The sequence below is a fragment of the Pseudorca crassidens genome, chromosome 9, assembly GCF_039906515.1.
Source record: "Pseudorca crassidens isolate mPseCra1 chromosome 9, mPseCra1.hap1, whole genome shotgun sequence".
Taxonomy (NCBI): Eukaryota; Metazoa; Chordata; class Mammalia; order Artiodactyla; family Delphinidae; genus Pseudorca; species Pseudorca crassidens.
The window spans coordinates 76,454,412-76,467,264 of record NC_090304.1 but is presented as its reverse complement, the minus strand read 5'-3'; the positions used below and the strand labels follow the sequence as shown (position 1 = coordinate 76,467,264).

Sequence of the window (12,853 nt, the reverse complement as noted above, 5' to 3'; positions counted from 1 at the left end):
TAGAACTATTGGTCAGAAAATGTAAACTGGTCAGATGAAACAATACAGGAAACAGAGGATTGAGCATGAGCAAACTGAGGTAAACTGAGGCCAAGAACACATTTGACAAGCAAATTTTAAATTTAAAATGCTGTTAAACAACCAGGTGTCTTATCTACTTAATGTCAAACAAATCATTCTTTTAATTTTAGTGAGCAGTGCTTTGATTACCTATCAACGAAGATGCCAAGAAATTTGACATCATTATAAAAATTAACCCATTCACTTAACAGACTATTATCTGCCAGTGGAATTCACTTTACTTGGATGTGACAGTTGAAAATATAACTAGCACAGATCCCATCTCAATGTTTACCTGATATCCCAGAGAACTAGAGAGAGACAGGCAATGAACCAGTATCTCAGGATTCCCACTCCCTCCCCCTCAGTTTTCCTTAACAGCTCTATTGTTCTTTTTATTTGTGTCTGTTTTTTTGTGTAACTGTGTTCTGTTTTGGACTAACTGGTTTTAGAATAAGGGAATATCGGAGCTCAATGGGACTGTGGGGGTGATCTGATCCAATCTCTTCATTTTACAAAAGAGCAAACCAAAGCCCAAAGAGGCAAATGTCAGACGAGATCCTTTGGTAATGACAGGACCTGGGCAGAAGCTGTGTTTGGAATTTCAAACTTTCTCTCTCTTTTGTCCATAAATAGTGAACTATTCCCTTTTTGTCCTCCTTCCTGGAAAGGCCACGACAAGGGAAAGAGCTGAAATTATAACAATTATTCTTATTTTAAATAGTAACCGATTTATTCTCAAATTCAGTAGGTATTAAGTTGTTTTGAGGACACGGGAAGGGGGAAGGGTAAGCTGGGATGAAGTGAGAGAGTGGCATGGACATATATACACTACCAAATGTAAAATAGATAGCTAGTGGGAAGCAGCTGCATAGCACAGGGAGATCAACTCGGTGCTTTGTGACCACCTAGAGGGGTGGGATAGGGAGGGTGGGAGGGAGACACAAGAAGGAGGAGATATGGGGATATATGTAAATGTATAGCTGATTCACTTTGTTATACAGCAGAAACTAACACACCATTGTAAAGCAATTATACTCCAATAAAGATGTTAAAAAATAAAAAGTAAAATAAAAGAATGCAATAGATTTACTAAAAATAAACTTTTCAATATGTAGCAGGATGTTGTGAAGAACGTGCCCAGGACACAGAAGACTAGGATTCTCTTTCAGTCTCACCTCTTACTAGATATATGATCTTGGGCAAGTCACTTTACTTCTTGGAGATAACTCCATCATCTGCAAAGTGACAGCAATAAACTAGATGATGTCTAAAAGTCTGCTGGAAATGGCAATACATCTATGATAATCATTGATATTTTTGAAAGAATTTATAGGATAGAATAATGTTTAAAGAAGTGATATATTACTCAAAAAAGTAATAAGGCAATTAAAATTAAAAGAAAATCTTGTTTATATATGTTATTTTTCTCATTCCAAACATAAGGGATACGTAAGAAATGGCTTTCAATAAGACTAAAGGAAGATAGCTTATCCTTTGTGAAATCCGTCTAAAATTACACTGGAACAGGCTAAGGTTACCAACAGTACCTGAAGCAAGAGGGGTACTCCATTCTTCAGCCAACGGTATGTGGGTCTGGGTTTTCCAGTAGCCTTACATTCCCATCGGAGAGGGCTCCCGCTGTCTAACTGAGTATCATTCAGTTTTGCTACCCAGTGTGGGTATGCTGTAAGAGTTTAGGCATTAAATAAGGGTGATTTCATTTCTCAAATACTTCACCAAGCTCAAAATTCATATGGAATATTCACAAATTCTTATGCATTAACTATTGGTGTTTGGAAGAAACACAGCATTACATTACACACAGCACTCTATTTCCTGTGTAAAAAAATATAGCAATGATAATGTTCTGATAATCTAAGTGAAGCAAATCTTGTTGTTTTACCCACTTTGCAGTAAGTGGCTAGACTCTCCCCATGGAGAGCACTGGAACTTGTTTAGTAAAGAAGGCTTAGAGGTATCACTTCTTCCAAATACTAAAGCAGCTTTAGCATGGATTGAAGTACTAAAACATGTCAGTTTATTGAATAACTGCTCTGCTTTTTCTTTTCTGATAGAACCTGAATAGCTTTGGGAAAATAATTTGTAAATTCAAATTTCATTTGCTATAAAATTGTTCTATATTTACTAGCATTCTAGTGCATTATAAATATGTATGTAAATATATAAGCTTTCAAAATTACAACAGAGAAAAATTTCTTTATCAGAAAGATGACAATGCAATTGTATGAAATCTGTAAGATATGGTTAAAGTGTCTTTCCTCCATTGTCAAATATTTTTTTAAGTTTGTACCTCTTAATCTCCCTCATCTATTTCTTTCATTCCTCCACCCTTCTTCCCTCTGGCAACCACCTGTTTGTTCTCTGTACCTATGACTCTGTTTCTGTTTTATGTCTGTTCATTTATTTTGTTTTTTGGATTCCACATATAAGTGAAATCATATGCTACTTGGCTTTCTATGATGTATTTCCCTTAGCATAATACCCTCTAGGTCTACCCTTGTTGTTGCAGTTGGCAAGATTTCATTCTTTTTTTTTAAGCTGAGTATTAGTCCATCTTTTCTATATATATATATATATATATATATATATATAAAATCTCACATCATTTTTATCCATTAATCTATAAATGAGTATTTAGATTGCTTCCATACCTTGGCTATTATAAATAATGCTGCAATAAACATAGGGGTGCATATTTATTTTCAAATTATTGTTTACATTTCTTTGAATAAATATCCAGGAGTGGAATTGTTGAATCATATGGTAGTTTTATTTTTTAATTTTTTGAGGAATCTCCATACCGTTTTCCACAGTGGCTACACCAATTTATATTCCCACCAACAGTGCATGAGGGTTCCCTTTTCTTCACATCTTTACCAACAATTATTTGTTGTTTTTTGATAATAGCCACTCTGACAGGTGTGAGGTGATGCTCATTGTTGGTTTGATTTGCATTTCCCCGATGACTAGAGATGTTGAACATCTTTTCATGTGCCTGTTGGCTATATGCATATCTTCTTTGAAAAAGTGTCTATTCAGGTCCTCTGCCTATTTTTTAACTGGGTTGTTTGTTTTTTTGATGTCGAATTGTATGAGTTCTTTGTACATTTTGGTTTATAACTCCTTATCAGATGTATCATTTGCAAATATCCTACTCAGTTGGCAACCTTTTTGATAGTTTCCTTTACTGTGCAAAGGCTTTTTAGTTTGATTTAGTTCTTTTTTTTTTTTTTTTGCGGTACACGGGCCTCTCACTGTTGTGGCCTCTCCTGTTACAGAGCACAGGCTCCGGACACACATGCTCAGCGGCCTTGACCATATACATGTGGGTTCACTTCTGGGCTCTCTATTCTGTTCCATTGATCTAGGTGTGTGTTTTTGTGCCAGTACTGTAGTGTTTTGATTACTGGAGCTTTGTAGTATAGTTTGAAATCAAGGATTGTGATACTGCCAGCTTGGTTCTTCTTTCTCAAGATTGCTTTTGCTGTTTGGGGTCTTTTGTGTTTTCATACAAATTTTAGAATTATTTGTTCTAGTTCTGTAAAAAATGCCTTTGATATTTTGATAGGGGTTGCATTGAATCTGTAGATTGCCTTGGGTAGTATGGTCATTTTAACAATATTAATTCTTTCAAACTTTGAGCATGTTATACTTTTCCATTTGTTTGTGTTATGTTCAATTTCTTTCATCAGTGTCTTATAATGTTCCACGTATAGGTCTTTTAAATCCTTAGTTAGATTTATTCCTAGGTGTTTGACTCTTTTTGATGTGATGGTAAATGGGATTGTTTTCATAATTTTTCTTTCTGAGAGTTTGCAGTTAGTTTTTACTTAGAAATGCAACAGATTTCTATATATTAATTTTGTATCTTGCAATTTTATTGAATTCATTGATGAGCTGTAATAGTTTTGGAGTGGTGTCTTTAGGATTTTATCTATAAAGTATCCTGTCTTTTGCAAAGTTTTACTTCTTTTCCAATTTGGATTTCTTTTTCTTGTCTGATTGCTGTGGCTAGGACTTCCAACACTATTTTGAATAAAAATGGCAAGAGTAGGCATCATTGTCCTGTTCCCGATCTGATAGAAAATACTTTTAGCTTTCCACATTGAGTATGGTGTTAGCTGTGGGATTGTCATATACAGCCTTTATCATGTTGAGGTATGTTCCCTCTACACCCACTTTGTTGAGTTTTCATCATAAATGCATGTTGAATTTTGTCAAAAGCTTTTTCTATTGAGATGATCATTTGAGTTTTATTGTTTAATTTGTTAAGGTGGTATATCATATTGATTGATTTGTGGATGTTGAACCATCCTTGCATCCTTGGGGTAAGTCCCAGTGGATCAGAGTGTATGATCCTTTTAATGTATTGTTGAATTCAATTTGCTAATTTTTTGTTGACGATATGTACACCTATGTTCATCAATGATATTAGCTTAAAATTTTGTGTATGTGTGTGATATCTTTGTCTGGTTTTGGTATCAGGGTGATATTGGCCTTGAAGAATGAATTCAGAAGCATTTCTTTCTCTGCAAATTTTTGGAATAGTTTGAGAAAGATAGATGTTAACTCTTCTTTAAATTTTTGATAGATTTCACATGTGAGGCCATCTGGTACTGGACTTTTGTTTTCTGGAAGCTTTCTTTTCTTTTTTATTTTTTAAATTGTTGATTCAATTTCATTACTGGAAATTTGTCTGTTCATATTTTCTATTTCTTCCTGATTCATTCTTAGGAGATTGGACATTTCCAGAAATTTATCTGTTTCTTCTACATTGTCCATTTTATTGGAATATAACTGTTTGTAGTAATCTCTTATGATCCTTTGTATTACTGTGGTGTTGGCTGTAACTTCTCTTTCATTTCTGATTTAATTTATATGGGATCCCTTTTTTCTTGATGAGTCTAGCTAAAGGTTTATCAACTTTGTTTATCTTTTCAAAATACCAGCTCTTAGTTTCATTGATTTTTAAAAATTGTTTTCTAGCCTCTATTTAATTTATTTCTGCCTCATTTGCTGTCTGGCCCTACCTAATACAGTGGCTGCTGACCTGCTGGAGTGAGTGCCTGGGTCCCAGCATGGCTGGCTTCATGGCCTGGTGACACAAGGCTGGCACTGACCACTGGTTGGTAGCTGGTTATGTGGCCCTGGGGGGTCCTCGGACTGGGGCCAGCCTGCTGATGGTAGAGGCTGGGTCCTGACCCAGCTGGCTGCCAGACCACTGGTGGGTGGGATATCCCTTAAAGTACAAATTCTCTGGAATGCTTTCCTGAATCATCCCAGTAGAATGCAGTGGACCCTGTGCTCCCATAGTCCTTTGCACATGCTTTCATCACAGCAGATAGCATGCTCTGCCTTATGTGGGGCTTGCTTTTCATCTGATCTAGTGGACCAAGAGCTCCTTCAAATCTCTATTACTAGCATGTAGTGCAGTAATAGCCACTAAATAAACATTAGTTGAATTAATGAGTGAATGAACAAAATGTGCATGGCATAGTCAAGTTGGTTGGGGTGCTCAATTTCTAAAGGAGTTGTTACAAATAAGAAAAGGAAAACTGGTTGAATTCAGATATTAATATTTCAAAATACTTTTTAAATTCCCTGTGAAGAACATTCAGTTTTTTAGAAGAACTGACCTTGAGATACAGTGACAGTTATAGCTGCTGGCTGATTCAGTTGAATATGAAATTTGTTTAATTTCATATTGGAAACATCTGTATTTGCTTGTATCAGTGCTCTGCATTATAGTTTTCCTCTGTTTTTTAGTGCCCTCATCTGAGAAATACGAGTATTATCACTTACCCTTTATGTATAATGTACATTATAAAAGCAAATATGAAAAGTAGTAAATATGAAAAGTACAATTTGTGATTCATAGAAGTAAAGATGATATTGTACATATTTTTGAAGTAGATTTTCCCAATTTTACACATAACTTGTTATCTCTGAAAGTTTTGGACAATATAAACACTTGTAGGCTGTGAAGTTCATTTATTATACAGATGCATTAATTTAGAGTAGGGGCAGCAAATTTTGCCTGTAAAGGATGAGATAGCAAATATTTGAGGCTTTGCAAGTCAGCTGATCTCAGTCTCAATTACTTAATTCTGCCTTATCAGTGCAAAAGCTGACCTAGGCAATATGTAAACAAAGGGGTGAGGCTGTGTCCCAATAAATTTACAAGGAAAAAAGACAAGTAGGATTTGGTTCATGGGCATTAATTGTGACTTCTGATTCAGGCCAAGGGCAGAATAAGTTAATAAAGGTTACAAGATTTGTAACTTAGAGGATGGCTTTGGTGCTGGGAACGTATCTCATTTTTAAGGTTATCAATTCTTTATGTTGTACAAAGAACCTTATAATTTCAATTCATTTTTAATTTAAAGCAGTTCTGTGTATAGGGTAATTTTACCTGATGCTTTGCCATGTAAAAGAAACATGATTATAAATTATTACTCATGTTCTAATGTAGCTAACAAGCAATATTTAGTTCAAATTAGTTTGTATTTTCAGTTTGACTCTTGGGACTAGAGCATCCATTTTTGCTGAAAACACTTACTGTATACTTGTAATTGTCCACGAAAGGAAGTTTTTCCACGTGAGTTTTCAGCTCGGCATTCATATATGCCTGCATCGTCCAGCTGCACATTGGGTATTTCCAGTATTGCCTGAGATTTACGCAGACGTGCTTTACCAGGAATATAACCATTAACCTTCATCCATGTGATTGTTGGAACTGGGCTACAATAAGGAAGGAAAATACCATTAATACACTTTCCACTATTAAGAACATAGATTCTGTTATCTGGTAATTTAAGCACTTAATAGGCTGAGTGCGATAAAGTGTCATCACAATTAAGGACGGTGTGCTGGTTGATGTACTTCACTTTCCATGTGGATCGTCTGGTAAGTAGTTAGATTACACGGAGGATAGTTTCCTTTTCTTTCGTATTTCAGGAAAGCAATTCAGAGACTCTATTTTACATATATATATATTACATACATATATATATTCATATATATATTATACTTTATTTTTGTAACTTTGTAAATTTGTTTAAATGGCAAAAGTAACTTGGATAAATTACAAAATAATATATGCTTATTACAAATGTTGAACAAAAGAGTCAGGAAAAGTGAATTAAGAACTTTTTTGGCTCCCACCCCTTCAAGTATCTCCTTTCTGCAAAAAGAAATACAGTTAGCAAGTAATTTCCCACCTTGTCGCAGTGATGCATATATAAACACATATGATGAGTTATTTTATTAATAAAATATCAAATCCAAGAGCAACTCCTGACTTATTCTGGCTAATAGCTGCATATTATTCCCTTGTATAGATGTATCAGAATTTAATCAACCATCCCCTATACTTAGACATTCAGCATAGTCCCAACCTTTTTCCTTTTTTTTTTTTTTGCTACTAAGAAATAATATTTCTATAAGCAACCTTGTACATATATCATATACCATTGCTTTTCAGTTTCTACAACATTCACAAAAGTGGAATTGATAGATCAAAGGGCGTGCACATTTTTAATTTTAATAAGTACTGCCAGATTGTTTTCCAATAATATAGTAGCAGTTTCCACACGTATAAGTAATATATGAGACTGTTTTCCCATATCTTTGCCACCGCATTATGTGATCAATCTGTTTAATTTTTGTCAGCATTGAAAGGTTAAAAGTGGCATTCTGTTAAAATTTCTCTGGACTCTAAGAAAGTTGAACATCTTTTCATAATTATATTGACTGTTTGAATCTGCTTTTCTGTGAATTGTTTGCTTATATTATTTTGCAATTATTTCTTTCACTTTTCTATTTGCCTGTTTGCATTGTTTAATTTCTTAGAGTTCTTTGTGTATTAGGGCTATTATGACTTTGTTTCTCAGAAAAATTCTTTCTCAGTGTATTGATAGTTTATTATGGTATCTGTGATACAAGTTTATAAATATTTTTGGGAGAAACAAACATATTTGTAGTTTCCTTCATAACTTCTGAATTTTTGTTTTCTTGTAAAATTATCTGTAAACCCAAGTTTATGTCCATATTTCCTTCAGCGTTTCTGGTAGCATTTTGTAAAAATTATTTTTTAGCAGTTGGATCTTTAATCCATCTGGACTATATTCATGTTTTTGATGTGAAATAGGAAGTGCAACTAATTATTTTAGCACCCTTAAAACTCCTTTTCCGACAATTTTTGGAATGTTGCCTTTGTTATATAATTGGTTCTCACATGCTTAAATCTTTTTGGGCTTCACAGTTCTGTTCCACTGTTTTATTTATTACTATCTACATTTAATGTACTTTATGCTCTGGACCCAGTCTGCTTTTTCAGTTCGATTTCTCACTACTTCCTTCCATATCTCCTGACCCAGAAACACAACTTTGTGTGTTCCCAGTCATATCTGTTAAAATGCTACTAATTCTTTGAGACCCATTCTAAATGCTTCCTCTTCAGTAAAGTCTTCCCTTATTTGTGCAGTCGGCTGGGATTTTTTTTCTTTTAAACATCAAAGTGCTTTGTGTATACTACTTGGATGTTTTGTAACATTTTACGATGGATTATAATCGCTAAATGTAGGATATTTTCCAATAATTTTCCTGACTGGAGCAATAGCAATATTCACTATTATAAACAATGTTATGATAAACACCCTGTTTATTTTTTAACACTTTTCTTAATTGTTTCTTAGGAATAAAATATAGACTTGAAATTGCTGTACTAGAGTTGACAATTTTTGCTTCAATATCCAGGAAAACTGAACCTTCCATTTTCAAATAACACTTACATTGGCCTGATATATCACTCTTTTAATGTGTACAAGAATGGATTTGATATATTTTTAAATTTAAGATTTTTGCATCTATATTCAAAGGTGAGATTGTCTGTACTCATTAGGTTTCTTGGTTTGCATGTGTGCATATTTGTTAGTGAGTTGGTGGTTGCTTTGTTTACAAGTTAGCATTGACAGATTTGGTATCATAGTGATGGGTGATAGCTTGGTAAACATGCCAGAACATTCCTATCTCCTATTCTGATAGCTTAAATAGTAGAGAAATTATATGTTCCTTAGAACACTGATAGGACTCACAAAAATTCACCTGCACCTGACAACCATCAGCAGAGTTAGGTTGTTGAAAGTGTTTTCAATTTCTTCCATGTTTTCTTTAATTATTTGTATATAAATTTTTGCTTGTGTCAACTTTGGTGATTCATGTTTCCCTAGAAAGTCAAGTATTTCATCCATAATTACAATGTTTTAGCAGTGAGTTATATAAATGCCAATTGTTTAAAGGTTTAAAAAAATTCTTTCATCATAAGTGGTCACATGTTTTAGTAGTAGTTAAGCCTATATTCTACATCCAGACTTCCCAGGATAAATACAGCTCTGCAACTACAAGTTTTTTTTTTTTTAAATAGATCTTTACTGGAGTATAATTGCTTCACAATACTGTGTTAGTTTCTGTTGCACAACAAAGTGAATCAGCCATATGCATACTCATGTCCCCATATCCCTTCCCTCTTGAGCCTCCCTCCCATCCTCCCTATCCCAACCCCTACGTCATGGAAAAGCACCGAGCTGATATCCCTGTGTTATGCTGCTGCTTCCCAGTAGCTAACTATTTTACATTCGATAGTGTTTATATGTTGATGCTACTCTCACTTCATCCCAGCTTCACCCTCCCACCCCATGTCATCAAGCCCATTCTCTATGTCTACCTCTTTATTCCTGGCCTGCAACTAGGTTCATCAGTACCATTTTTTTTTTGATTCCATATATGTGTGTTAGCATACAGTATTTGCTTTTCTCTTTCTGACTTACTTTACTCTGTATGACAGACTCTAGGTCCATCCACCTCACTACAAATTACTCAATTTCATTTCTTTTTACAGCTGAGTAATATTCCATTGTATATATGTGCCACATCTTCTTTATCCATTCATCTGTCAATGGACATTTAGGTTGGCTCCATGTCCTGGCTATTGTAAATAGTGTTGCAATGAACATTGTGGTGCATACCTCTTTTAGAATTATGGTTTTCTCAGGGTATATGCCAAGTAGTGGGATTTCTGGGTCATATGGTAGTTCTAGTTTTAGTTTTTTAAGGAACCTCCATACTGTTTTCCATCATGGTTGTATCAATTTACATTCCCACCAACAGTGTAGGAGGGTTCCCTTTTCACCATTCCCTTTCCAGCATTTATTATTTCTAGCTTTTTTGATAATGGCCATTCTGACCAGTGTGAGGTGATACCTCATTGTAGTTTGATTTGCATGCAACTACAAGTTTTTTAATATCTAATTTCATTTCTTCAGTTACCCAAAATGTAAAATATGGTAGAAATAATAATACGTAGTTCAGAGGGTAATTATAAACATTTAATGATTTAAAGTACTACCTGGCACAGAGCAAGTAGGTGAAAAAAAAAATGTTTGCAATAATATGGTGATAATATTTGTATCTTTTTTTAAAATTTGTATTTACAATTTTAATGGTTTGAGTATGTGCTTTCTCAATCTCCCCCTCCCCTTTTTAGCATTCTGTGTTGGTTAGGGTCACGATATACCAGGGAATACAATAAAATTCAAACACAAAGAATGCTATGTAACCTTAAGAAAGTTATCTAAGTTCTATGATCTGGTTTCCCCAACTGTAAAATGAGGGTATTTATTTGTTCTTTCAGAATGCAAATATCTTGAGGGCAGAGACATCATTTCTCTTGTTCAGCACTATGTCCACAGTGTCTCATAGAGTGCTGGGCACATAGTTGGTACTTAATAAATGTTTATGAAGTAAATGAATGAATAAGTTTCATAACATGACTTTGAGCATTAAGTGAGCTAAGTTCTTATAAACTGCTTAGCAAAATACATTGTAAGTAGTGAGTACCCAATAAATGTTGCTGACAATGATCAGTTTTGTCAAATGTTTGCCTCTTTTACTGGTCTTTAAAAAAACATTTTGAATTTTTAAGTTTTTGGTGTGTGTTTTAGAGTTTCTATTTTTTATTTCCTTATTCTTGTCTCTTGATTAGCACATTTATTATTGTACTCTAATTTTTTTAGCTGGAGGTGTGATATAGTTATTTTTTATGGTTAATAATAAAAGTATGACTGCTTTTACCTCTGATATCAGAGGTAACCACATGCCATATATTTTGACATGTAGAGATTGTGACTTGTAGTTTCTGCTTTTTGGAACTTGTTAAATTAAGCTTTGTAGCTAAATACAGAATGAATTATTGTGAAAGTTATATGTCCTTTGGAAAAAGAAGGTATATTTTATTTTTGATAAATGTTTTAAAATTAGCTTTTAGATAGCTTTTGTTAATTGTTTAATTCAAATATTATTTATTGAACAATTTTCAATGAAGTTATTAGTACATGGAATTGAGTGGAAGCAAACAAGTCAGAAGCCAATTAGATTTTGAGATGACTTCATTGCCAAAGAAACCAAGTGTCTCAGTTTAAAGCAGCAACAAATCTTCGAGCATTTAAGCCTTAAAACAAAATTTAAGCTTCCAAATGTAGATCAACAGGAATTTGAGTTACAAAATCTGTACAGCCCCCAAGGAGGGTATACTCCTCAATACACATTTCAACTGTGGCCATGAAATAAAACAAAAAAGTTGTCAGAGAGGGAAGTCAAGATACCCTGGAGGATAGACAAGGTAATTTCTTACAAAGAGTAATATCAGTGTCTAATTAAGAACTCTCTCATTCCTCCCACACACACAAGAGAGAAAAGCTTTACAATGAATGATCTTACAGGAGAATTTCATATTTGTGATAGAGCAGTGAGTAGTTTGGGGCTCCTGTTCATCTCTTTTCTGAGTGGAATTTTTTTTTCTGTGGATAATGAACTTATCTTTTAAGTACATATGTTACAGAATCAAGATGATCCATATCTAGACCTGATGGAGATCTGGAAATCTTGGACTTGACTGGATGCAGAGGCCAGATGAGATTTGGTTTGTCTCCCTTGGGAAAAGGAACGAGTGCATTCAATGTGTTGGAAGAACCAAAATATTCTTCAGAAGAATAGATTAACTAAGTGTTCAACAACCACATTTTCCTTTTTCTCTGGACACATAATTACGCCTCATTTTTCCAGCATCCCTTAGGTAGAGGCATGGGATTGAGTTCTGGTCAATAGAATACGGAAAGAACAATGTACCAAATGTGATCCAGGAACGAAATTTCCACATGATCCTCCATTTTCAGTTTTCCTGGGTCTGCTGGATAGATGTTAATGTCAATGATAACTCTTGCAGAAATAGGTATATATAAAATGCTTTTATGTCTTTGTTGTAGGGAGGAATTAACTTTTAAAGCAATATATAAAACATTGCTACCCATAAAAATATTTATACATTTGACTGTGTTAATATTAACAATTTCTTTTTATTAAAAGAACACAACTGTGGAGGAGTTACTTGCCACACAAATAACTGACAAAGCCTACAGATTAAATAAAGAACTCTTACAAATGTATAAGAAAACAACTCATAAAAATGAGAAAAAGACAAAAGAAAAAAACATGAATTATCAAGAAACATATGACAGCACATTGAATCTCATTAATAATCAGGGAAATGCAAATTTAGATTACAATGAAATTTTATTTCATGCCTAACAGATTTGCAAAATGTAGTACTTTGAAAAACCTGGTAATTGTAGACATGGATGTCAATCAATAAGAAGTCTTATACACATGGTAGGGTTTTATATTTGTACAACAACTTTGGAAAACTATTGGAATC

General features: G+C 34.0%; 1 protein-coding gene across 3 annotated transcripts in view; it reads right to left on the bottom strand.

Moving 5' to 3' along the window:
* Positions 1 to 12,853, bottom strand: part of CNTN5 (contactin 5) — a 1,387,157-nt gene that overhangs the window by 284,790 nt on the left and 1,089,514 nt on the right. For all 3 annotated transcript variants that reach the window (XM_067750786.1, XM_067750785.1, XM_067750787.1), the window contains 2 exons: positions 6,644 to 6,825; positions 1,611 to 1,747 (listed from right to left, as the gene is read on the bottom strand). In XM_067750786.1, coding sequence (XP_067606887.1) covers positions 1,611 to 1,747; positions 6,644 to 6,825 — 319 coding nt within the window. The remainder of the gene's footprint in view (positions 1 to 1,610; positions 1,748 to 6,643; positions 6,826 to 12,853) is intronic.